This window comes from Lates calcarifer, linkage group LG21, assembly GCF_001640805.2.
Source record: "Lates calcarifer isolate ASB-BC8 linkage group LG21, TLL_Latcal_v3, whole genome shotgun sequence".
Classification (NCBI taxonomy): Eukaryota; Metazoa; Chordata; class Actinopteri; family Centropomidae; genus Lates; species Lates calcarifer.
This window is the reverse complement of record NC_066853.1, coordinates 23,511,501-23,537,794: the sequence shown is the minus strand read 5'-3', so window position 1 is coordinate 23,537,794 and position 26,294 is coordinate 23,511,501. Positions and strand designations below refer to the sequence as shown.

Here is a 26,294-nt window from a genome sequence, read left to right as displayed (position 1 = left end):
CATTTTTTTCTTTCCGGTCATGTTCGATTTCATTTGTGTCCTGAATTTGTTGGGCGCATTCTTTCAGGTCATTACGGTAATCCTGACAGCGGCTTGTCAGCTGATCCCCTTCACTGGCGAGTGAGGAGGAAAATCAGCTGAAAGAAAACACTGCTGGCTAGTTAAAGTCATGGCTGCGGAGATTCATTCGAGGCCTCAGACCGCCAGACCGGTTCTTTTGAACAAGATCGAAGGACACTCAGACGCTGTCAATGCAGCCGTTTTAATACCAAAAGAAGATGGAGTGATCACGGTCAGCGAGGACAGGTGAGTTTGCCAAGCAGGCTAACGGTAGCCTACAGCAGTAGCTAGCGGGCTCCGTGTATTTGCTGGTCATTACACACATAATTCTTGGTGCACTTGTTTTAGAAGGACGAAGCATAAGAGAAGAACATTTTCCCTCTCAGAATGATATTTTTTGGCCGTAATATTCCATGGAACCAAGGTTAGTGCAGGAGGGTGTGGGAAATTAATCTAAAATGAATCCTTTCCATTAAATATCCACTAACAAACAACCAACCGGTGTAGTAAACGGGAAAATAACATTTGCTTTTCATCCCATAATGTTTGGTTTTATGGCTCATGGTTTGCTTTACGTAACAGAATTAAAACATGTTAGGCTATGCGCTTGCTAGCAGGTTAGCTACCAAGCACTGCTCAAAGTAAACACGACTCTCCAAACTAACGACTTGATGCCTTCAAGTGCTCATCGTAATCTACATACAAGTATTATTATTACCTATCGAAAGTCCCTGTCCCGTGTGAAACTGTTTTAGCTGGTCCTTATGGTACAAGTATCATTTTATGAACACATTAATAACCATGGGTACCTATAGAGATGTTAATTCATTTTATGTACAAGTTAATATATTGTGTGGTATTGTTAGCTACGCGTGATTTAATGTTTGATGAAATGACTATGCTCCCCATCAAATTCACATCTAGACAATTTGGGTACACTGGAATATCCACAGAGTACGTGAGTGATAAAAATCAGTACCATGTTTTCAGCAAAATCTGGAGGCAGCAGGACAGCTGTAACCTGACTTGCTCTCACATAACCTCAGCTGTGAAGGGTTGAGCATTGTTATTATCAGTCCTTCACACTCACTGGGTATTATTAGGGCTGTCTTGCTTGGTTGCAATTGTGAAGAGGCTACATCCCCATTCAAAGATAAAGGAACTTAGATGCTGTGAAGAAATGAGATGCAGTTTCCATCACACATCTAAACCACATATTCAAAGGGGAAGTCGGGGGCGACGGTACAGCAGTCTAACGTTCAGGTTCCTTGATGAAACAGGTCAGGACAGTTGCTTTGATATTGTATATGTTGTGAGTTGGATGACATTTTATAGGAATTTTAAATTCAGTTTGAACTGAAAACACAGCTTGACATTACATATAATGTTTGTGGTCTTGTTTTCTGTTATTTTTACGGTGGGTGCTAAAATTTGTATCATTACATATTAAAATGTATTAAAGCACAACACATATTGAAAAAATAGTATCAAAAAACTATCAAAAGTTCTTTATGGGATATACAGCAAAGTACAGAAGTTGGTAAAGGCCACAGCATACAGTTTCAGATGCAGTTCAGTACTGAACTATCACTTCTGTAATGCGGTTTCATGTTTACAAAGCTTGTGTGCATGGTGGGGGTGTCAGTTAGATAATACTAAAAAAAGTTACCCGCTAAATTATTGAAACCACTAAATATGTAACACTACTCCTTTCAGTGCTGTTTGTGAACAGAATCCAGCTTTGCACATAAAGAGAATTAGGGCTGGTTTCCCAGATGAGGATTAAGTCCTAGTACTGGATGAGGGCTCTCTTCAATGGGTCTTTCCATTGTAAAGTGCCAAGTCTTATTTTTACATTAAGAATGTATTAGTCTGACACCAGGTTGGTGCACACAATTAGTAGAAGATTAGAAATGCATTTAAAGTTCTGTATATAAAAAAAAATCTTCATACTATACTACAGAATGACACTTCTTAATAACATAAGACATAGAGAGTGCTTTGAATGTGATGATTTGACATTTTCCTTCAGAACAATCCGGGTATGGCTGAAGAGAGACAGCGGTCAGTACTGGCCAAGTATCTTCCACACAGTCTCCTGTAAGTAAGACTGCATTGTTTCTGTTGGAAAATGAATTATGAATATGCTTGTCTGTGTTAGTTTGATATAGCCACATAATACAAACCTGTCTGCAACATGTCATGTGTATAGAGATGTCCATACTCATGGAGAGTGTCTTCTGTCACCCTTAGCTCCGTGCTCTTGCATGTCGTACCACCATGACAGCAGACGCATCTTCATAGGCCAGGACAATGGAGCTGTTGTGGTGAGTGAAGCTAACTCAAGCAGATGGCCTCACAATCTTGCTGCAGGCTCAATCTTTTGGTTGTTCAAAGAGACTAGTTTAAATAAAAAACTGTATATCTGGTTTACAGTTTCAATATTTGGACTCCTCCAAATGCCTGTAGGGGCAGGAAGGTTATTTAAATTGAAACTTATGTGTGTGTGTGTGTGTGTGTTTGCTTGCCTTCCAGGAGTTTCTCATCTCTGAAGATTTCAACAAGATGAACCATGTCAAAACATATCCAGGTGAGAACATGAAGATGAACTAACATCATCTTATGGTATATTGTCAGCGTCTTCATCATACTCAAAATGACACAAAACTCTGCTTCACTGACAAGTCAAATGTGTTGCTTGTGTGCTGCTCATTCCTTTCATTATTGCCTTCCGTAAGAAAAATATAAGGATGTTTATGAGGCGTAAACATTTTTTATCATAAACACAGGAATAAGAGAAATAAATCTGGCCATCAGGAAATATACACTCAGTCTGATTCACTGAGTGAGTTTGATCTCTGCATCTGGGGTGTGTGTAGTGTCAAAGTTATGGCCACTCCCTACCCCAGGAGACAGTGAACGCATCATTACACGACATTTCAGTACTTGAACTGTAAAACTTGTGCTATAAAAAATGACGGAGAATAGGAGAAGAAGGAAACAATAAAATATAGAAAAGAAAAACAAAATGTAAATTTTCTTTTTACAGCAAAGGGGACAACCGTATGTACTCTGTAAATAAGTTAGATTAGTAGTAAAAGCAGATAACTGAGGCCTCTTGCCTCGTGTGATCATTTTCAGTTATCAACAGCCAGGAAGTGCATTCTGCTTTGTTAATAGTCACATTTTCTTTGCTCAGGTAGAGTCTTATATTAACCTATATGCTGGCCCTCCTCCAGTGCCCTGTGGAGTTCTTTATGTTTGCATGCAGTGTTTCTCACCATAACTCACTGTGTGTATCCTCCACCTTTGTATTATATATCTTTGCTTAGTAATATTGAAAATGAAAAAGCCACAGCCCAAACATATTGTTATAATTGGATAGTGATGAACAGAGCACAGTTGCTGTGACTGTATCAGCAGCCATTTAGCCTCCTCAGTGGAAAATCAAGCTTCAGGGGAAAATGGCCAGCCTGTTGCTTTAGAGGACGAAACACCACATGTCACCACTGGAATGCTCCGTCTGGTTTCCACCACTTAATGCAAAATCAAGCAGCAGAGCCCGAACAGCTAAAAACATGACTCAGTATCAGATCAAACAGGCATTAAGATGTTTTTGTGCACTTCAAAGACAGGCAGGGCTTAACAGTGCCATTTGCTTTTTGGCAGTTACTTCCCTCAGGGCTGCTGACAAGAAAAGTGGCCAGTGATCAAAAACAGCTTCCATATGTTCAGTCATGTTATAAATTGATATGACAGAATGATGGAAATGATTTTGGAAAAAGCTTTTCTCTCAGCAGTTCAGATTAATTATGTGTGTTGCCTTATTATCCAAACATGTTCACGGTGGCAGTGTCTTCACATGCCGCACAAAAGACAAAAAAATGTCTCCATCTGATATTATGGACAGCAACAGGTTACAGAAAACACTGACGTCATGTAGATGGTTGTATGTGATATAAATGTTTCTCAAGCCTGTTTTTCACTGGAGGAAAAAAAAAACTTAAAAGAAAAAGGGGCAGTAGCACGAAAAAGGCAAGAGAGGATCAAAGTTTCAACGTCAGAAGCTGGATCCATGGCCATATCTTGGCCATGAGGTAGTAAGATGCAAGAGGACAAAAATACAAAGAATTAGAATAAGTACAGGGTAAAATATAGAATACAGTGTTATGTAGCATAAAATTGAACATGACTTTAGTTTTATTTTTCCCCCAATTCTAACAGTTCATGTCTTATGCACTTAAAGGGAACAAAGATGTCTCTTTTACTTATCTGTGGTGTTTAGCATTAGCTTGAGCCATTAATTTATTTAACCAATGTAGCACTTCTCGGGAAGTGTAATAGAGTCATGAAGCCTGTCCAGTGCCTGGCTTTACTTTAAATTCTCATTTAAATAGCTTTAAAGTTGGTAAAAATTTAATGTTTTCAAGAAAATTGAATTTCCCCAATAATTCTTAAAATGTATATCATGTTTAAATTGAGTTAAATATTCAAACCCAGCATACTATGGTTTTTGTGCTGAATTGTTGAATCAAATGGAACCATTTTAGGTGTCCATCTCATCAGTTGTCGCATGTTTACTCCTATAGTAGTTCAGTTTATGCTCTTTTGGTCTGAGCATCACTGCAATGGCTGCATAAACATGCACTTGTGATTCTAGACCCATCAGTTGTTGATCTGATTAAAGCTGCTAACATAAATATTTTTATATTATCGGGGAATGGAATGTGTAACGTGAAAGGGGTCAGTAGTGTAGAGGTTCCTAACAGTTATGTTGAGCATTTCCGTGTCTTTCAGCTCACAGCTTTACTGTTGTTGGTTTATGTTCACCACTCTTTGAGAGGTCTAAGCCACCTTACACTACCTGCTCATCACTCAACAGCAGTCAGTGCAAAGTTAAAGACTAACTGGTGAAGCACACAGCAAAGCATGTAGCAGCTAAAGAGGACAAATTTGGTGGTTAGTTCTAAACAACGCAGTGCTTCAAACTGGATTAAAACCTTGTTGTCTTTGAAACAAGAATCATTCAATACAGAAATTTGACAAGAAGAGTGTGCACCTTAGGGGTGAATCCCAGATGGACCGTTAAGACTGATGGGAGTACAAATCGTTTGAAGGGATTCGTCTGTCTTAGTTTGGATTACTGCAACACTAAGCAGAGCCTCTGATGGGATCAGCACATGGAAAGGGCAAATTAGTCTTAGATGGTGCTCATCCATGTCGGCTCGGATATAAAGCTCAATGGAATAGATGTGATCTTGTTTGATGTTTGTCCAACATGACTTCTATGTGTTTAACACACTGTATATTTGTGTGTGTGTGTGTGTGTGTGTGTGTGTGTGTGTGTGTGTCTGTTTTACAGCCCACCAGAACCGTGTGTCAGATATGGTGTTCTCCTTGGAGAGTGAGTGGGTGGTGAGTACTGGCCATGACAAGAGTGTGAGCTGGATGTGCACCCAGAGTGGAAGCATGCTGGGGAGACACTACTTCACCGCCTGGGCCTCCTGCCTACAGTATCCTTTCCATTCACTTCACTGTATGTACTAGTCCATAGACGTATGTCTCAGTTGAGTGGTTTTAACGTGTCGAGCCTGTTGAAGCCCTGACTCTACACCCAGATACGATCACGAGACACAGCACGCCTTCGTTGGCGACTACTCAGGACAGATCACGTTGCTAAAACTGGAAAAGCAGACATATTCCACCATCACTACACTAAAGGGTCATGAAGGTAAAGACACGCCCTGCATACACACCTGTCTACACATAAACAGCCACATTTATCATCAGCACAGAGCTGCTGTTTCTGATAGCATAGGTGAGTTATCAGCTCAGCTTGTCTTGCATTCTCCTTAACATTAGCAGGCCTTTGATGCCAGATATGCAGATTTGGCTGCAATAAATAATAGATGACCCAGATTCCTCCTATAACTTCATTATATTGGGAGGAAAAAAGACCAATTGAATCCAGTATGACCACAAATGCTCTGTCATTTTACTAAAAGTTAAACTTTTTTCAAACTTTCAAAAATCATTTTGCATGATAAAAAGCTTATGTTCTGAACAGGATTCTTCCTGTTGAAGTTTTTCAGTGTAAATATGGATCAGGGTTAAAGGACCATACCAGTGATTTTCATCAGCCTAGTAAATCATTTCCCCATCAGTGCAGGTGGCACTGTTATTTTTAAATGTGCTTTTCCTAACTTCCAGGGACCCACTGGTTTCATCCAGAGGTAAAGGATTGTTTTATGAGCAGAATCATAATTATAGTTGATTGTAAATGTAGATTGTTTTTTTTTTGGCAGGTGAAGCGCTGAGGTAGATGTATCACCAGAACATTTCATTTTGAAAACTGAAACGATTTTGCCGAATATTGCAGGGGCTGAAATATGGCTGCGTGCTTTTGGAAATGACTAACATAGGACGTAAACAAATGATAGTTACTTGGCTTAATAGCACTTTCCACTAAGTGCCAAAACAAAGGCAGAGCCTGCATGCATTATGTTAAATAGAGCATTGAGCCACCACACACTGCCACAAAAGCTTTGTTAAAAGCCTGACATTTTCTTTCTAAGTGATCATTGAGTTTCTAGGCAGGATGTGACACCTCTGCTCCACAAACAATTTCATTCTAATTCCATTTTGGATTATGCTGTCTCACTTGCCACTTTATGAGGTCCCATAACCGCTTGGTTGAGATCTGGCAGCTGTGCTGATTTTATACTCATCAAGCTGCTCAGTGACCAGTGAGCCTGTTAGAAGGGTGAGGGAGTGTTGTTGCTGTGGAAAACTCTGTCTCATCAGGAGAGAAATACATCATCAAAGGATGAATACATTACTCAGATGGAATCTGTATTCAGGGGTTCTGTGGACTTGTAGCTGTGCCAAGAAAATGAATCCCACAACAAAAATGAGTTGCCAGGACACTAATCTGTGTGAAACAAACACTTCCCTGTGTTCCTCTCTGGGCATTTATGACACATGAGCTTGTTGAGAACAGGACTCATCTGACCAGCTGACGATCTACACCACTCAAAATGTCTATTTTTACCACAGTGATATTGCTTATAGGTTATCCAGTTGAGATGGACATGTATGTGTGCTGCACATGTAGAAAATGTTCAAAAAATACAAATCCTTACACCATAACAGTTTCCTGCTTCTGTCTTTGATCTGTAAATGTGCCCGGGTGCTCATTATAATACATGTTAATTGGACTGATAATACATATTAATGGGTAAGGTGCTGGGTGCAAGCTGGGGGCAAGGAGTTCTATCAAAATATTTAATGAAAATTCTGATTGATCAAATTTGGAAAACATAAAGGAAAGGTCAGACTACACATCAGAGTGACAGAAACACTTGCTTTTGTTATGTTTTTTTTTTTTTATCATGTAAATAATTTAGCATGGAAGTGTAATATAAATATACTGTACATTAAGAATTTTCCTGACTGGAGGAAATTAGATTTTTATTTTTAGGCTTGTTTTTCCTGACACAGTTTCTTGTGTTGATTAAGCATCTTTTTCCTTCATGTCAGCTGATGGCAACATAGTCACAGCAGAGGTATATGAGGTGAGAACTACTGTTTCTCCACGAATGGTGCTCCCACAGTTTCCCCTGTGGTTCACACAGCTACAGTTATTGCCAGCCTAATCAGTCCTCCACCACCTGCCACAGGCAGTCATCTTATGACTGATCTGACTTCAAGAGCTGTTATTGTCTGTCCCACAGTTCATTTTCTTTGAATGCTGAATATTTTATGGAAAACAAGGAAAAATGAATTGCTTTGCAAGTTGACTTGTCTGGAAAATATCTGATTCAAACAAATAGAAATACAGGTCAAGCATTTTAAGTTATCACAACTGTGGTTTAGAAAGCTTGTGAACTGTAGTGTAACAGCATAGCAGTGTGTGGTTTTTGGCCACAGCAAGAGAAGGACAGTGAGTGTTTAGCTCGTGTTATATGCTCTACTCTCTGAGAAGAATGGACAGATGGTCCGTGTCATGTGGTTGATCAGCTGAATACAACCGAGTTCCCTGCTGATTTAAGACCAAGGGCCAAGAACAGGACAATCTTCTTTTGCTCACTAATGGCAGCAACTTTTTGGTCTCAGTATTCACTCACTCAGTACTTTTTTTTTTCTTGTTGTTGCCCAACCACCACTTCACTTGCACAACTGAGATGAGATGTAGCAGATATTTAAAGTTAAACAAAATAGAAATACGCTAGCTTTAAAAGCTAGCCTCTACTGGTAATGCTAAATAATATACTGTACTAAAAGGCAGTCATTAATTTCAGAATCAGGAGTTTTTTCAATGTGGATTTAGTTAGATTTAAAAAAAAAACTTATATTACCTACCTACCTAGCTGCTTCAGTAAGTATTCACACCCATTCATTTTTTGCAGATTTTATTGTGTTATAGGTTTTAAGTTAAATCGCTAAAATTAGCAATTTTGCCCATCAAACCACATTCAATAATCCATAATAACAAAGTGAAAGCATGTTTGTAGAAATGTTTGCAAATTTATTTAAAAACAAAAACTTAATTCTCTCATTTACAGAAGTATTCAGAGCATTTGCTGTGTCCAAATTGTGCTTCAGTACATCCTCTTTGCTTTAATTATCTTCACGATGTGTCCGGAACTTGACTGGAGTCCACCTGTGGTAAACTGAATTGATTGGACATAGGTTAGAGAGGTACACACCTGTGAATATAAGGTTCCACAATTCATACTGTATCTCAGGACAACATGAAGTTCAAGGGACTCTCTGTAGACCTCCACAATAAAAACTGTGGTGACAGATCAGGTCAAAGGTGTAAAACCATTTTAATGCTTTGAGTGTTCCCAGGAGCACAGTGGCCTCAGTAATTGTAAAATGGAAGGAGTTTGGAACCACCAGCACTCTCCTAGACCTGATCTTCCAGCCAAATTAAGTAACTGGGCAAGAAGGGCGTTGGTCAGAGGTGATCAGGAACCCAAATCACTCTAACAGAGCTTCAGATTTCCTTTGCAGAGATGGGAGAACCTGTCAGAAGGATGACTTTCTCAGCAGAAGATTCTCTGGTCTGATGAGACAAAAAATGTTACCCTATGGGCAGAGCCTCGCACACCATATACTGCTCATGTCCAGGCTAATATCAACCTTCAGGTGAAGCATCGTGATGGCAGTATCATGCTATAGGGATGCTTATCAGTAACAGTGTTCTTGAAGATAACCTGCTCCACAGTCCATGCTCCATGAGACTGGGGCAAATTTGACCTGAAGCATTCAGCCAAGACAACAGTCTCTGACTGTCCCTGAGTTCCAGCCAAAGCCCAGACTTAAACCCCATAGAACATCTGTTCAGAGACATGAAGATGGCAGTTTAAATGTGCTTCCCATCCAATCTAATGACGCTTCAGAGGTTCTGCCAGGGAGAATGGGAAAACTGCCTAAATCCAGGTGTGCAAAGCTTGTAGAGACTTAGCCCAGAAGACTCAAAGCTGTAATTGCAGCTGCAGGAGCTTCTATAAAGTAGAGTCTGAATACTTGAGTGTTTCTAATTCATTTGCAAATATTTCTAAAAACATTTTCATTGTGTCACTGTGGATTATTGAGTGTAGCAAAAATGAATACGGAATGCTGATACAGAACAGGTTTTTAAGATGTCCTCTAAGCTAATAACATTCTTAAAGGTTTGTTGTGGCCTACAGGAGTGCCTCACTCTTTGGAAAGCAAGAATAAGCTCAGAGTTACTTACCTTAACATGTAGTACAACACTGGAAAAACAGGGCACATTTACAAAAAGGGCAGACAATGCCTTCAAAAGAGGAGATCCAACTGTAGCCAAGTGTTGCCAAGTTGTTTGGTTGGAGCTGCCTGTAGTTCTTCCAGCGTACACTAGGTGGAGCCAATAGGTCAGACCAAAGTACTGTCTCTTAAGCTCTTGCAGCACGAAGTAGCACATGTAACAAGTGTGTATTGTTTTGTCTTCTGACCCCTACAGGAAGTATAGGAGCTCTGTGGTGGGACCCTGTCCAGAGGCTGCTGTTCTCAGGGGCCTCTGACCACAGCGTCATCATGTGGGACATTGGGGGCCGCAAGGGACGGACACTATTGTTGCAGGGCCACCAGTAAGTCCTTCAATGTCTCATATATGCATGCAGGCTGAATAAGCTTTCCTTCCTCTGTTTTCATCAGGGAGTGGGAGGCTGAAAAATAAATTTGTGAAATTAGGTTCTGATGAAGGGCATGCCACAGATTTCCTAGAAAACATCCACATGCTTAGTTTCTTCATTTCCTTTCACAACATTGTCCATCTATCTCTCTGCAACACTCATCTCCACTCTCTCTTGTCAAAGGCAGGTCTCAGTGGTGTCAGTAACAGCTGTCCCCAGGCACTGACTCTGTTTTTATCTCCACTTCTCAGTCTTCATACATATTTCACCACCTCCAAGTCCCCCATCCCCCCATCACAGGAGCCATCAACAGAGCCCATGTACACTGATGCGTTTCAGAGCAAGCCTCCGTAGATCCTGTTGCGCCCTAGCAGGATTTACAGAGGTTTGTCTTTCAGACACCCATAAAAATAAGAGCTGTCACTCTCTTGTAGTTCTGACAGGCTCTAAATCTGGTTTTGAGCCAGTCTTGTCAGGGTTTTTTGGTGCTTTTCTCACTCTTTAATTCTCCTCCTAAATTTTACTCCTATATTAAAATGTATCTAAGAGACTTCCTATTATGGGATTTCACAGTGACAGTTGAAGAAGTGATATAGTCAGTGCAGTCATTGTAGTGAGCAAAAATGTCAACAATACAAGTGCTGGAATTTCCCTTTTAGCTTTTGGCTGTTTTAATTTTAAAGCTCACTCAGTTTATTTGTATTAATGTGTTGTTTTACCTCTTATTCTAATCTTTATAGCTGTGCTGCTTTTTGTATGAAAGCAGCATCAATCCATGGTTGGCCACTAGAAAGCATCAAAACAAGCTGACAGATACGCAGCTATCAAAGATCTCAAATGTGCTAGCACTCGGTTTTCTATTAATCAAGAAGACACGACAAGATTAGAATTTATTTGGGGTTGTCTTTCATATGCATGTTTACCAGCTAGCACTGTGTCTGACTGCTGATTGGGGGAGGGGAGGTAGTGTATGGCCTGATGCCTGTCGCTGCTAGACATGGGGCTTGTGAGAGCAGTGAGAGTGAACCACAACAGTAAAGTTGCTAAAACGCTGTGTAGAGGCTGCAGAGTCGAGGGATAATTCGCTGTTGATCAACACAAGCGACCATTTTCACATTACATATAGTCATAGACATATAGTCATTTCAGCCATTTTTGATGTAAAAGTATTAATTATAGCAGATATAAATTATAACCATTTTATATCCCTTCTTTTGGTCTTCACCAGTGCCTGAGGAAAAATCTGTTTCCTCAGCTTGTAAATATCTCAATAGGTTGAGCTGCCAAGTTGGATGTTTGTTATAATTTGATACAGGTGTGAATCAGGTGTTTGTTTTGATTATAATCATTTAAGCTCCTCTCCCGCTTCATTTCTTCTCTCTTTTCTTTGACTCCCTCAGCGAACGTGTTCAGGCCCTGCGTTACCTCCAGCTGACGAGGCAGTTGGTGTCGTGCTCAGCTGACGGAGGCATTGCAGTGTGGAACATGGACACGCAGAGAGAAGAGGTTTGCATCACTATTATAACTGCTGCACAATTACAGACTGTAAGAATACAATCAGATATAAACTGTACAGCGCTCGGTGCTCACTCATTATAATGGTTCAACATGTAGTATTTTAGTATTAGAAGTTGGTTATGATAGGTAGATAGTTCTGTTTGTCCTCAGTTCTGGTTTAAAAGCTGCTTTCGTGGGTCAAGATAATTTTTGCAGCACTTGTCTATTTGGAAAGTTAATTTCATTTAGCGGGTTACATGGTAGTGTTTCTGCATGATTAACAGTAGCCTTAAACTGTGTGTGTGTGTCTCTGCAGGCACCTCAATGGTTAGACAGCGACTCGTGTCAGAAGTGTGAGCAGCCTTTCTTCTGGAACATCAAGCAGATGTGGGACACTAAGACTCTGGGACTCAGACAGGTACGAGAGTCTGATCAGTGTTGCAGCTGTCAACTCCCTCTCTCATGAGTCATACTAATGTTTGGGTGTGTCTCCTGTGTACAGCACCACTGCAGGAAGTGCGGCAAAGCTGTGTGTGGGAAATGTAGTTCGAAACGCTCCACATTTCCAATCATGGGCTTCGAGTTCCCTGTGCGGGTGTGTGATGCCTGTTTTGACACCATTAAAGAGGAAGAGTGAGTAAAGGGCTTCTCTAAATATTTGTGTTATGTCATTTAGTCACACTGTACTCGTGTTTTGAGAGTACTGAGGGCAACTCTGATTTAAGGCTGTCGTTGTGTGTGTGTGTGTGTGTGTGTGTGTGTGTGTGTGTGTGTGTGTGTGTGTGTGTGTGTGTGTGTGTGTGTGCTGCAGCCGAACACCGTTGGCCACGTTCCACGAGGGAAAACACAACATCGCCCACATGGACATGGACCCATCCAGAGGCCTGATGGTCACTTGTGGAAGCGATCGCATTGTTAAGGTCAACAACAGTTCTTTGATACCAGATAATTCATGCATGTGTTCACTATACAAACACCACACAACCTAGACCAAAACAAATCAATATCATTTCTTTCAGGCTATTGTTATTTTAGATTCCTTAGTTTAGAGTGGATTAAATTAGATTTCACATTTACCATATATTTAATTACATTGCATAATCTTGTGTTAATTACCTGTAAAAATGTCTTAGTTTAGCAGGTTACAGACCTGAGAGTAGAGTAACAAACAGAAACAGTTGCATTCAGTTCACACAGTAATACTAATGCAGAGTCCTTATATGCAGCTTTGCACCAGGCCTCCTCTGTCATGGTTATTGGCTGTTTGTCTCCACAGATCTGGGATATGACGCAGGTGGTTGGCTGTAGCTTAGCAACAGGCTTCTCTTCGCGCTGATTGGCCAAGCCCACTTCGTCCTCCTCCATGTGCTCCGCCCACTCTTCCAATTTCATGGAAACCCTTCTGTACTGTACGTCTCTCCATCACGCCTGGGATCTTCTGCTGCAACCAGGCCTGTTCTGGGTGAATGTGTGAGTGTGTGTGAATGTGTGTGTGTTGATAGTGTTGCCCTCCACATTCCTTTTGCTTCTCACAAAAAATAAAAAAAAATCTAAGTTCACTAACTGTCAGTCCTACACAAAAGTGTGTGTGACTGATTTTTGACTTTTTGTGCTGATCCGAAACAGAACCCTAAGCACAAAGATGTGTGTATGTGTGTGTGTGTGTGTGTGGAAGTGTGCATGTATTGTAATGATTTCTCCTATAGGAGGAATGGTAATGGTATTAGTGTTTACATTCAATATTTCTGATGCTTCTTTTGACAAAGGTCATTTTTTTATTGCCTTTGCACTGTAAAATTTGATTTCATCATATTGCTGACCTGCCATTCCTGTAAAAACACACTAGCTTCTCTCCCTTATTACTGTGGCCCACTAACTGCATATTACTCAGTCACTGTAACATGTACAAAAAACCTTAATCACCTGTATATAGCTCTGCATCATGTGTATAGTAGATATTTGAGTCTCACTGATCAGAGTGATCAGCTTTTTCTGTCTTTTATCCCTCTCTTATTCAGTTTTTTTCTCTTTCACTAGTTGGCCTTAAATCACTCTCAGGAGGTTTTACATCACTAGGTTGTCATTGGGCGGGGGCTCTTCATTTCAGTCGTCACTGTTCGTAATGTGAGATTACACAAGCGGGTTAAGAGAATCAGTAGACCGGCCTCTCTCTCGATAGATGAAATCTCTTGGTAGATGCTGCCAGTCGTCAGGTGTTTGTATGACAGCACTGACCCAGCCTCCATCATATAGGCATGGGAAATTAGAACATGTTGCCTATAGTAACATTTGCTGACAGCAACATCGTCAGACATCCTGTTGCAGCCATGCTGAGATGTAACCAGTGGAATTACCATTCAAGATTTGATTGGTGTGACTTGTGATCATTTCAGTTTTCTGGGTTTAAGTCTTCAGCTTTATTTAGAAACACTTTTTTTTTTTAATAGCACAGCGTCACCCTCTCCTAGGTATGTATCACACTCTTTAGAAAACTTTTGTAGGTGGATACCACATGTGGCACTGATGGTGTAAACCCAAGACTCTAATGCCTCATAAGAATTACTTTTCACCTGTAATTAAAACAATATATAAATATCACAAGGGGTTTTTTGTTTGTTTGGTGAGGGGCCAAAATTGGATTTCTTCCCACTAGAAAGGCACGTAGGTACTGGGCAGGTACTCTAAACCAAATGCAGCAATAAATGCTGGCATGTTGAGTCGTTTCCAACTGGATTGCAGGTCAGATCAGAGCTGACTCTCTCCCCTCAAAAGCCTTAAAGAGAGGAGGACACACTCACAAAGCCTTTTTAGTGGTTTGTCAGTACTTACAACTGTTCACTAATGCTCATTCATTCTCATGCACTCACCTCATTACAAAGCTCTGGATGTCTCGTCGGCATTTCATTTCTCCCTGTCAGTTTCCAATCCTGTTCTGTGCTCTCCTCCTTCCCCCACAGATCCAGGATGTCTCACAACGCTCTTACCATTGCACTGAATTGCACAACTCAGTGGTTTTTGTCTTTGAATTAAACAGAACAGAAAGTAAGGTCAGATTTGGGAGAGATAATAGCTGGATTCAATGTAGCGTCCTTGTAAATAGCAGCTAATATCTTCTAATTTTAGACTAATGCTTGCCTTATTGTAAGTGGAAAAATGAGCATTATAATGGTGGAGTTCCTGATTTAAAAATGTAGTCACATTCCAGTTTTTGATCATGTAGTGTATATTTATATTTGTAGTAAAGTATTTATCTATTATCATTGTAAATGGTTGTTTACTTTTCTTTGTGCCCATCCAATAGACTTAATTTCCTTGTAGTAACAAACTAGAACATGTTGAACATTCTAATGAAGCACATGCAAACTCAGTAATGTTGAGATGAACTGTGGTGTCAGATCATGCAGTATTTTACATCTCAACATGGACAGAGATTGACTGGTCAGTCATGTGACAGCAGTGGTTACAGCCTCGATTGTTCCCATCATCAAGACCTTACTCCATGATATTTAGATGTCACACAGTATCATACTTGGGGTTAGACTGACACCTGATACTGATTCATTTTGTCAGTAGCCAATATCTCACGGTAATGTTATTTTCACTAACAATCATTTACCTTCACATTTGGGTTTTTGTAAGTGTGGAAAAAACAGGATTTTTTTGACAGTGGTCACATCTTAAATTTCTTGAATTTCCACAATAAAAAAATATTAAAGCTGCAATTTTTTTAATTTCTTTTTGGCCACTTGGGGGCAGCCAAACAAGCTGTTGACACAACATTCACATAACTTGTGAGTGTGAATATATGAACACAATATTTACATAACAATACCTGAAAGTTATTGTGCTAGCAAACTGTTTCCTATTTACATGTCCAGCAGGCAAGAAGCAACATTAGCATTCATTTGAAGCTTTGTTTCTGGCCATCTGAGTAATCTGAGTCCGATACTCAGTCTCACTTAAGCTCAGTTTTGGTGTTCACCCACTCCAGAGAAAAATATCTGTCTGTTTAACTGCTTAATGCTGCAGTACATTCACCAGCTAGCCGCTAACTTTATCTGCCATTTGGTCCTGGACAGGTAGGGTACAGACCTTTTTTGCTGGAACCTGCCTGCTGCAGCTTGCTGTAAAATAGAGTGAGGATAGTAGAGTTTGAAGGGTTGAAAACCAAAACAATGAGCTAAAAGAAGCCAGAACCTTTGGAGAGCTGTATAGAGCTCCAGAGTTGGGTAAAAGTTCTGTGGGCGTTCTTTCACATTATCCATAGACATTTACTCAATTTTTAATAAAAAAACAAAGTAGTGCAGCTTTAAATAACTCAAGAAAAAATAAGATGTTAAAGCTGCATTAACTAATTTTATTTGGCAACTAAGGGGCAGCAGAACAAGACATGAACATCACTGATGCATCATCATTATAAAAATCTGCCTCTTTAAGCTGCTAAATGCTTGAACATGTTCGCTAACTAGTCATTTACCTGTTCACTATGTCCACAGGTAGTGTACAATGTGTTTATCAAAGCTGTTTCATTGCTATGGCTGCCAGACACATAGTTAATAAAAGGATTAAAAAAAAACTGTGGGTCATAAAACCAAAACAAGCAGCTTTAAGACAAACTGCTCCGTAAAGCTGAGGAACTGCAGTAATGGGTGATGATTCTCTGTGGGGTCATCACTACTACTGACATACTATATTTCACACATTTGATCCATTGTTAATATAAAAATATTGATTAGAGCAGCTTTAAAGTTTTAAAGACTCAGATTGTAGCTGAACTTCTGCCATCTTAGAAACAGACTTCACTTGGCTGAACTATTTTCAGACAGTCGACAGTACTGGAAAACTGATCTCAGTCCAACCCTAAGTGTGATTGAAAGCGTCATCAGGGTTATTGACGATGCTACCGTACAATCAGGAGTCAAATCTCTCCTTTCCTTTTTTGGTTAACTGGACACCGAAGCTTCTTCCAGTCATTACTTCTTATCATGTCCTTGTAACAGATTGTGTTCAGTGATAAGAGAGTGTCCGGCTCTGGAGGATTAACTCCACAGCAGATGGAGAAGATGTTCAAGGTATGATGGATGGCAGGATTTGTTGTTTGCAGAATCAGCTAATGAAATCGAGCCTCAGATTGCCAGGCTGTCACAGGAAGGAAGGGATAGATTTTCTCATGTTGTAAATTGGTTTATTTTCCTTTCTTTCACCAGATGGAGCAGTCATAGGAGTCATTTTGTTTTTGTCATCTTTAGTTCGTCAAACACTAGAATGGATGGCCTTCATGTTGATGGGAGGCCATCAACACTTTACACATGACTCATTTTCCACAACACCATGACCCATAAGCTCAAACTCTGTAAATTGATTTCTGCTTGGTTTGACTTTTTCCTCTTCAAACTGCTTGTAAAAGACACTTGCTGTTCCAACATGATGTTAATGTATATCTCAAAATACCTGTATTTTTCAATACGTTTGTTGACAATACAGAACTGACTTTAGGCTCTCAGTGCCCTCAGACCAGGGCACCTGAGAATCGATGCTTAATAAAGATATTCTAATATGTTTATTTGACTGTATTTTGTATATATATATTTTTTTTAGAATTTTAGCTGCACAATGACACAGAAAAATTAGTAAATTTCTTTATTCAAGCATGCATTTACAGGACGAGCTCACATCAACGTCACAGACGGTTAAAGCCTTTTTTAAACGTGCTGCGCAAATAAATACATAGGTTTTATTGCACACGTCAAGTGATGCTGCTGTGTGGTGTATTTAAGGCACACTGCTCATAGAGAACACTTGATGTCCAGCCTGAGCTCAACCTGCACAATACAGTAGCTGCACTACAACATAACAAAAGAGTTACTTACATTGCTCTTAAAGACACAACAGCAACTTTGCACTATTGTAAATTATACAGACAATAGCATCAGACTGAGCCCATAGCTGTTATCATGAATTAATAAAGGAGGATGCGTGAGTGACTTGGGTCATATCAGATTCCCATCTGATTGACAACTTTCATAAAGTCACAGTAACAGACTGGGTGTCTGTGTGTGTGTGTGTGTGTGTGTGTGTGTGTGTGTGGTTTATGACAGTGTTCTCTCTATCAGCGAGATAACCTCCTCAGAAATCTCACTGAAGGCAGCATCACTATCAAACACTCATAATAAAGGTTTAAGCCACAGAGGTGGTAGTCCGTATAAAGTTGAGCTAACAAGTAAGAAAACCATTACAAATCTTGCTAATCCCTCAGTTAAAGGTGAGTTTAGTCTGCTTGGTTGGGTTTCCATCTGTCCCAATTTAAGCCAGTGACCAAAACTGCATCTAACACTCCAAATGCTTTTGGAAAAACAGAAGCAGATCCATTCTGGAGTCCAGTTGTGGTCAGTATGAGCTTATATTGTTAGTGCAGGTGGTTTACTGGTTCCCAGTTTCCTGCTGTCTCAGTGTGGCTGGAATGTCTTGGCCAAGTCCTCGAGCAGAGACATTAACTTCTGCTCCTCCAGGGGGGAGCTGTGGGTCCAGGCCAGCGGCAGGTGGGTGGACACCATCTTGCGGTCTGAGCACAAACACACATAGATGTTAACATGAAGGTGTGTACATGAAAAAGCCTGTCTATTGGTTCTCTGGTTTTACTGTTAAAGAATGTGGGTGTCAGGGAACATACAGTGCAGTGACAGAGAGTCAGCTCTGATACTGCCTGTGTTTAAAAGGCTATAAAGGCCATACACATGTACAAACCAAATGCAAACACATGCAAAAACTCAACTCTCATCCCTGGTGGCAACAGATTGAGCCAGGCGTGCCTCCTGACACTGAAACATAACTCAAACAGCAGGGTTTCTGCAGTTTTCGCCAAGTTAAATTTAAGACTTTCTAAGACCTTTTTAACGCAGAGAGCAATTTAATACCCGTTTCAAAATTAATACCTGTTTCAAAATGTAACAGCCAACCAAAGTATGATGGAAACCAAATGGAGAAGATTTATTTATTATTCTATCAATTTTTCCAGTGATCCTCTGCAGTATATAACAGTAACTTCTGATGATATTGTCGAAATTAATTAAAATATTATTAAATTATTGTGACCTGGGTTTGGATTAACCAATGAAAAACTTTTTTTATTCACCACTTACACAACTATCTATCACTTTTCATTTATAGATGTCTAACATCTCATGACAGCCAGCAATTGGATACAAAAACATTTTATTACATGTATATAAACATATCTCTGACATTTGCAAATTAAATTTAAGACTTTAATGCCCTCAAAGTTTTTTTTCTTATGAAACTGAATTTAATGCTTTTTCAAGACCTGTAGATAGCCTGAAACAGTGAAATAAGATGTGCAGGTAGGTCTGTTTGTGTGAAACATCTGACCCATAACCATTAACATTTTACTGTAACCAGAGAAACTATACCAATGAAATATATCATCAAGGCTATCTCTACTCTCTACCTCTGAGATTTTCAACAAGAATTAACACAAGCAAGAAACGTCAGTTGACTGAAATGCTACTGCTCAACTAATACAGTACAACAGCATTTCCAGAAATGTCTCCATAGAATAATATTTAGTGTGTATTTATATGATTCCATAAGGTCAGGCACTGTCATCACAAAAACACAGAACCTGCCTGAACTAAAAGTATCCAAACTGTTGTGACTGTATTATACACTGTATTTCTCTAACAGTTTCTGTCGTCGGGTTACATTTTCACTGGGGCTGTGATCACACTGCAGCTGAATTCCAGCTTTGTTGTGGGATAAATGTGATGTGTAAGCACTTACATATAGAAATACAAATACAGAAAAACACTTTCAGTTTAGATCTCAATATGTGCAGTATTAGAATCTTTCATGGGAATGACAAAATCTAAATTTGTCAGTGTTGCTACCATATTAGTAAATATTGCCTTTGTTGACAGCTGATATGATTTTGGCACTTGTAGCTGTTTGGCTGAGTGAGTGTTGACATGAGATAAAGCAGTGGAAAAAAGCCAGGCTGACAGCTTGGCTGGTGTTTAGGGGGACACGTCAGATGTGTCAGAATTTGGGCTTTTCCTGTAACCAAAACCCAAAGAGACATGATGTCTTCAATTTGACGTGATGTCATCTAAAGCGTGTTGTTACCACATCACTGTCTGTACTGGTATGAAATAAATATCAGCAGCAAGGTCCATCAACCTGCTTAGAATGAAAAATGTGGACACCAGACAAAACTGCCTCATTTTACATCACATGAATGAAAAGATGAATGCAGTATGTTTGTGTCTCTGTTGAAGTGTGTTTTTCCTACAAGGCTACAGCCTCCCTCCTCAAGGCCATTAGGGTCATTGTGTATGTGTGCATGTACGCCATTTGTGTGTGTGTGTGTGCGCTCGTGGAGGCACTGTACTCTGGCAGTATCTGGCACCAAAAGCAGCCCACTCCAGCTGCAATGGACACAGGCCAAACCCTCACACACAAACACACACACACACACACCATGCCCTACCATCCCACCCACAACTGACAAACACATAATTCAACCAGCAGTCCTCTATTCTGTCCTCTCTTGCCATTCTTACTGTTTTTTGCAGTCTTGGGTGATTCAAATTTTACTTTGTAACCCTTTTTGTAACGCATAAATCCCTAATGGATAAATGCGCACAACATACATATTAAAGATTGTGAAATTTCTGTATCATACCCTGATAGAAGCATCCACTTGGGTTTGTGGTTGCAGCCTCAGAGACAGCCAGCCACACCACGGTGTCAGCCCCCTGCTCTGGGGTTCGCAGACTGTCCTTCATGGAGCGATGGAAGTCTGGCATGGCATTGGCCACCGCTGGGACAGACAGAGACAGTGAGGGAGAAGAACAAACTTGGATAAGTGTTAGGAAACAATATTGGAATATTGAATAGAAAATGATTTTGTTAAATTTGTCCAAAAAGTGATAACAATTAATTCCTCATGTCAGTACCTGGAGTGTCCACCCAGCCAGGATGCATGACGGAGAAGTGGATGTTTGTATGAGTCTTTGCCAGCTGCTCTGTCATCACCACCTGCTGCCTCTGGAACACACACACACACACACAGAAAGAGAGAGAGAGAGAAAATGAGAGAAAACTTACAGGATGTCTGAAGGGTTGGACCTTAAGTAGATTTAAGGTAACAAGACTCAGGTGTCATTTGATGTTCTCTGTGACATAACAAGACAAAACAAGATTTAACTGTCACGGGCTTGTGAAGGCAGATACTCCTAGTGATGTTTCCAGAATTCTGCTTCATATGCAACATGTTTACATTCATTTTTATATTTCAACCTAAAAGTTCTAGCAGCACTTTCATGCATATCTCTATAAAATATGAAAATGCAACACCACCATTAGTAGTACATTAATAGTACAGTCATTTATATTAAGTTTCCGATTCATGAATTATCTCAATGACTAACAACAGGACCAAATCAGCTGCAATATCTACTGCTATGATGTTAATAGTCTAGGTTTTTCTTTCTACTGTAAATTTTAAATGTGTTGTCTGTTTCCTAACAAACTCAAATCACTAAAGTACTGTAAAGTCTCACAGTCCCTCAGTCACAATCTTGGTGACTGAGCCTCAACACACTGATCGGCAGGACCAGGCTCAGGTCTTACTTTGTGCTGGGCGTAGACCATAGTGCCATCGTAGCGGCCTCTGTCAGACTGCAGGTTTCCCGTCCTGAGCTTCTGCACCAACATTCCTCCTGATGACACGGTGATCTGAACATGGAGGAATGGAAACAGTGGTCAGGGGATGGAAAAGGGAGCTGGGGTTTTATTGGTCATGATATCAAATCCAACTCCATATTATGTGTATATCCTGTATTTTAATCTTCACTGTATACAGTGGTGCAGTGTAACTACTGTAAGTATGTTAATCACATACTTTACGTTAGAGTAAGTACATCTTTGAAATATTTAAGTACTTTGATGCATCGTCTACTTCAGCTTCACTGTACTTCACTTCATTTATCTGAAGTTTTTCATTTCCTTGCAGGTTCAAATTCTACATACAAAACCTATGATCAGCTTTGAGCTATGATCCATTGTTGTATATTACATTACTGCTTTCATGTTATACATCAATAATAATATTGTATTATAATATAAAACAACACTGAAAGGAGTAATACTGCTTACAGTGTGTACAGTGAGTGTTTTTACTTTACTGAGTACAGTTTTTAATAATCTTTGTGTTTAAAACCAAAGAAGTGATCACTGACTTTAGGAATAGGATCTACACTGCACTTAGCACTGACAGTTAATCTGTCAATGTCACAGACGGGTTTATGTTCCTCTGTATACAGATTCCTAACACTCTTAATTACATTGATTATTTCTGGTAACATCCACTACACAGAAGGAGGCACAACAAAAGCTGTTGTAGATGCCTGAAGAAATGTGCTATGTGTATAAAAACTTTGATCAGTTTCTGTTGGTTCTATTGAAAGTGTTCATACAGGAGGTTTAATTGTAAAGCTTGGTATCCTGTCTGTATTTGACCTGAGGCAACCAAACTAACAGTGAGCAATTAGCCATACCTGGAGATATGATACTAGGAGGAAAAGAGCACATGCCATTAACAGAGATAACGCTCAGCTTTTATCCTCAGGCAGAAAGACTTTTCAACAGTCAGCAGGGGACAAATAGCTACTAACCCCTGTAAAAGTCTGAAAATAAGTTTGAAGCCTGAGAACAATAAGAGTCTAAAATTTTTGTGAGGTCAGACAAACTTACAGCAGAGCAGATACTAGGAGATTGTGACTGTGTAAAACAAACAGGTTGTGTCTCTCAGACTCACCACTCTGGGATCTGCACTCTTCTCCAGCAAAGGAATGAGACTCTTGGTGAGGATGTAAACCCCTGGCAGACAAACAAGGATGGAACAACACTTTTCATATCTATCCCAGTCTTCCCTTCTTATTGTTTTCTTCACACCTCACCCCTGACCTTTGACTCACCAAGGACATTGGTAGCAAAGCTCTTCTCAAGGCCCTCAGCATTCATATCCCTCTGACTCATGATGGAGCCTGCATTATTGATCTAGGCAGATTACACACCACACAATATTTTTCCTAATTTATATTGTCACAAAATGTATCAGGTAAAATAAGCTGTGACATGGTGAATGACAGTAAGATATGACAGATCTGTACACAAAGCCATATATTTTCATATATGAGAATAAGTAACTCATGTCACTCACCAGCACATTTAGGGCCTTGTACTTTCTCTTGAAAGCCTCAGCAAACTCCCAGACCTTCTTGGTCTCAGACAGGTCCAGGATGTGGACATAGACCTCCTGCAATTACACCAGCAATTTAGAATAATAAATAATGTCATGTCTGGGAAATCAGAGTCAATTTGAAGGTCATCTGTCCCCACTGAAAAAAATTGTTGAGAAGTGAGTCATACTGTACTTTGTTTCCCGTCTCCTTTACAATATCAGCCCTCGCCTCCTCAGCCTTGTCCTTGTTCCTACACACCATGTGGATCGTCCCACCTGTGACAGACACAGAAAAAGCAATATTATATATTCTTTAAGAGGAGGAGACTGGATTTATCTTCACCTACCTGTGATGCATCCAACTTTACATAATCACACTATGAGCTACAGTGTTCTATAAATATTTCTAACACATTTTGTTCTGGTTTATGAGGGCAGAATACATACAGCAGGCAGGCGATACAAAATATTGGATCTTATTTCTCATAATAAGTAGGTATCACCACCTTTAAAATCACTCTGCCTCTTGTTATGCACAGATTTAGTAAGACAGAACAGAACTAATCTTCCCAGAAAGGTTTATGGAGTAAAGCTACAACATTGCTACAAAATCTCCAGTCGATGTTTTCCCTTTTTTCTACAACTGTTTTTGTCTTCTTGCAGACTCTACCTAATACATTATTGGGATGTGCATATGCTATTCTGTAGCTTTGATTTACATTTTAAATAAAGCAAATCATCACTACATGGTGCAGGGTTATTTTTTTTAGAATGATTTACTTTTTATTCTATGGTATGAACAATATGTACAATTACAGTTTTCTCCATTTTGGCAATTTAGATGGGTGGACTTGCACTGCTTAATGTACAATATACAACAACGCATTGAACAATACACTCTGTTTAGTATAGTAGAGGCATTGTGTGCAAGTATATACTGTATACCTGCTTCACATACACCATTAGATGCAGTGCCAGTTGTAGTATAAAGTTTGACAAAAATGACTTGCAGGTTTACCACTGTAACTCCTGGTAATGACACTAGAAACTTTCAAAGTACATGAGTATCAGTTAAACCATATGTTCAGCTTGTGTTGACATATGAGTTGTGTTTCTGAGAAACAACAGTAAGAGTGGTACCTTTCTTAGCGATGGCCATTGCGGTGGCTTTCCCAATGCCACTGTTGGCTCCAGTTATCATGAAGGAGCGTCCAGCCACGGACACTTCCAGGTCCTTCTCTACAAACCGCTTGGAGGTTGACAGGAAGGCATTCCTGCAAGATATTACCATTTACCATATCAGCAGCCTGCTCATCTGCACATCTGTACTGCTTCCATGCATCTGTATCTCTGCCTCAGTGCTGAGTTTAGTGTTGTATGTGTGCGTTTGTGTATGTTCAGGTCATAACGGGTCAGTGTTTGAGGTCAGCCTGCTTACTGTATTTCACTTCACAGCTTTACTGTACAGATACAATGAAGAAGAGAGGGTGCCTGGCATTGTCTCTGAGGAGACATGGTTTGGGATGGGACTACTGACAGTGACAACAGCATTGGAGTGTGTGTGTGTGGACCTCAATTCCCCTCATTGTCCTGGATGCCATTGTTGAGGGCGGCTGAAGGGGGGGGGGGATAAAGGGGACAGGGAGGGGGTAATACTGAGGCTAAATGCCTGCTCTGTTCACTGGTGTCATGCAGAGAGCTATTAGTGCAGGGTCAGAGCGGGTTGCCGGGCAGCTCTCTGGGGTAAAAGATAACACAGAACAAAGGGGAGAAGGGAAACAATCACAAAAGCACCTCTTCAGACAATTTGGCTTGCTGTATACTGGTGAGGAATGGCGCCTTAGGGCTGCAACAGATCAGACAGGACCGATAAAGCATTTAGAACCTTGAACAGCTGAACAGCTGTCTTACATGGCTCCTGCTGAGTCATTATCAACTTTGCTGGAGTCATTTATCACTGATATTCAAGGATGTGCACCATGTTCATTCTGGTCAGTGATGCAATGGCAATTAAAGGTTGGTAAACAGCAGGAACAAAACTCAGCTGTATTTTCTTCCCTCTCACAGCCTCACCCCTCATAAAACTTTTGACTTAACCCGACCTCATATGACCTATACCTACCCTGTATATAATTTTAATATTGCTTAACATTACAGTTGAAAATAATAATACTGTCATTATAGATTAATATGGCAATTATTTATTTTTTATTTATTTTACAGATTCATTGTTTGTGACATTTCCCATTCCACTTTCCTAGAGCTCAAGGTGAGGTCTTCTTGTCTGACAAACAGTCCAAAATCCAAAGATATGTGATTTACGACATAAAACACAGCATATCCTCTCATTTCACAATTTGAAATAATTAAATATTTGGCATTTCTGGTTTAAAATGTTTTAAATTATTGATCAGTTATCAAAATTATTCATTTCCTGTCGACCAACTAATTGATTACTACTTTTTTCAGCTCTACTCCTCATGGTTTTAACTTTCATCAGATGTGTCTTCAAAATTTTGATCAGAGTCTTTAAATGAAAAGACCTGAGAGTAGTGAGTTGGGGTTCTCTGTTTCTATTCTATCGTATACAACGAGCCAGGTAAACTCTGTAATTCGGTGGTCCAAACCCATCCCATCTCTTAGAGTCGATTTTCTTCCTAGACACCCATACAGTACATACATTTAAAATGACCAGAAGCTCAGTGTAGGGTAAAAAATATCTTTACCTATATACCTACATAAACCAAAAATAAAGAAAAGCACTTTTTAAGAAAAATGAAATCTCTTCTATTTTAAAATTATTAGATTGTTAGAATGGTGCCTGTAAAAGTTCAATTAAAAATGCTCTGTGATTTGTACTCACATACAATTATACAATTCAATTAAATCTCAATGAAATCATGTGGCAAAGAGCAGTTTAATATGGCGCAATATTATTAGCAGTCACACCTGTTCAATCTTAACATCCTTTCTGATGAATTTAAGATGCATAACTAGATCAGTATTACTATATACTAACATGAAATAACTTTTCCTAAACATATACACACACAAGTGAGGATAGACACAGGACATCAGGTCACAGACTCGCTCCAGCTCCTAAAACGCTGACAATGATGTGCAGGACAGACAGAAGCATCTTACCTGGTGAACTCGGTCATTCCCTTCAGGAACCAGGCGGAGTTGCGGTACAGAGACATGGTGTCGCTCTGGAAGCCTCTCGCTGAGCTGAGCTCTCTCCTCTGCTTTTACTCTGGACTCAGACCACGTGTAGCTCCGGTGAGAGAAAACTCCACCGACCAGACCGCCCAGCG

At 39.9% G+C, this 26,294-nt stretch overlaps 2 protein-coding genes across 3 annotated transcripts; one reads left to right on the top strand and one right to left on the bottom strand.

Annotated features, from left to right (window-relative positions):
- The first annotated feature begins 79 nt into the window (after positions 1-79).
- On the top strand, positions 80-17,283 carry wdfy1 (WD repeat and FYVE domain containing 1). 2 transcript variants are annotated; one of them, XM_018684083.2, is made up of 12 exons: positions 80-306; positions 2,093-2,160; positions 2,314-2,387; positions 2,596-2,650; positions 5,423-5,573; positions 5,679-5,791; positions 10,052-10,178; positions 11,624-11,729; positions 12,037-12,138; positions 12,223-12,353; positions 12,532-12,640; positions 12,997-17,283. In XM_018684083.2, exons 1-12 carry the CDS (start codon positions 170-172, stop codon positions 13,054-13,056), a joined length of 1,233 nt encoding a protein of 410 aa, XP_018539599.1. In that variant the 5' UTR covers positions 80-169; the 3' UTR covers positions 13,057-17,283. The 2 variants fall into 2 exon arrangements, with proteins under 2 accessions (XP_018539599.1, XP_018539600.1); XM_018684084.2 differs by lacking the exon at positions 80-306 and adding an exon at positions 1,266-1,340.
- A 62-nt stretch (positions 17,284-17,345) lies between these two features.
- On the bottom strand, positions 17,346-26,264 carry dhrs12la (dehydrogenase/reductase 12-like a). The gene is made up of 10 exons (XM_018684085.2): positions 26,125-26,264; positions 24,121-24,254; positions 23,174-23,256; positions 22,960-23,055; positions 22,715-22,796; positions 22,555-22,616; positions 21,369-21,473; positions 20,693-20,783; positions 20,419-20,556; positions 17,346-18,282 (listed from the first exon to the last, which is right to left on the bottom strand). Exons 1-10 carry the CDS (start codon positions 26,178-26,180, stop codon positions 18,167-18,169), a joined length of 963 nt encoding a protein of 320 aa, XP_018539601.1. The 5' UTR covers positions 26,181-26,264; the 3' UTR covers positions 17,346-18,166.
- Between the last annotated feature and the right edge of the window lie 30 nt (positions 26,265-26,294).

What these genes read in the sequence shown, in the direction of transcription:
- dhrs12la (XM_018684085.2), bottom strand. Translation starts at nt 26,180, where the DNA reads ATGTCTCTGTACCGCAACTCCGCCTGGTTCCTGAAGGGAATGACCGAG. An exon ending in GGAATGACCGAGTTCACCAG is followed by an intron (nt 24,255 to 26,124) that starts GTAAGATGCTTC and finishes AATATCTTGCAG; the next exon opens with GAATGCCTTCCTGTCAACCT. An exon ending in TGGCTGGGTGGACACTCCAG is followed by an intron (nt 20,557 to 20,692) that starts GTACTGACATGA and finishes TGTCTGTCCCAG; the next exon opens with CGGTGGCCAATGCCATGCCA.
- wdfy1 (XM_018684083.2), top strand. Translation starts at nt 170, where the DNA reads ATGGCTGCGGAGATTCATTCGAGGCCTCAGACCGCCAGACCGGTTCTT. An exon ending in CCATGTCAAAACATATCCAG is followed by an intron (nt 2,651 to 5,422) that starts GTGAGAACATGA and finishes TCTGTTTTACAG; the next exon opens with CCCACCAGAACCGTGTGTCA. An exon ending in GCCTGGGCCTCCTGCCTACA is followed by an intron (nt 5,574 to 5,678) that starts GTATCCTTTCCA and finishes CTCTACACCCAG; the next exon opens with ATACGATCACGAGACACAGC.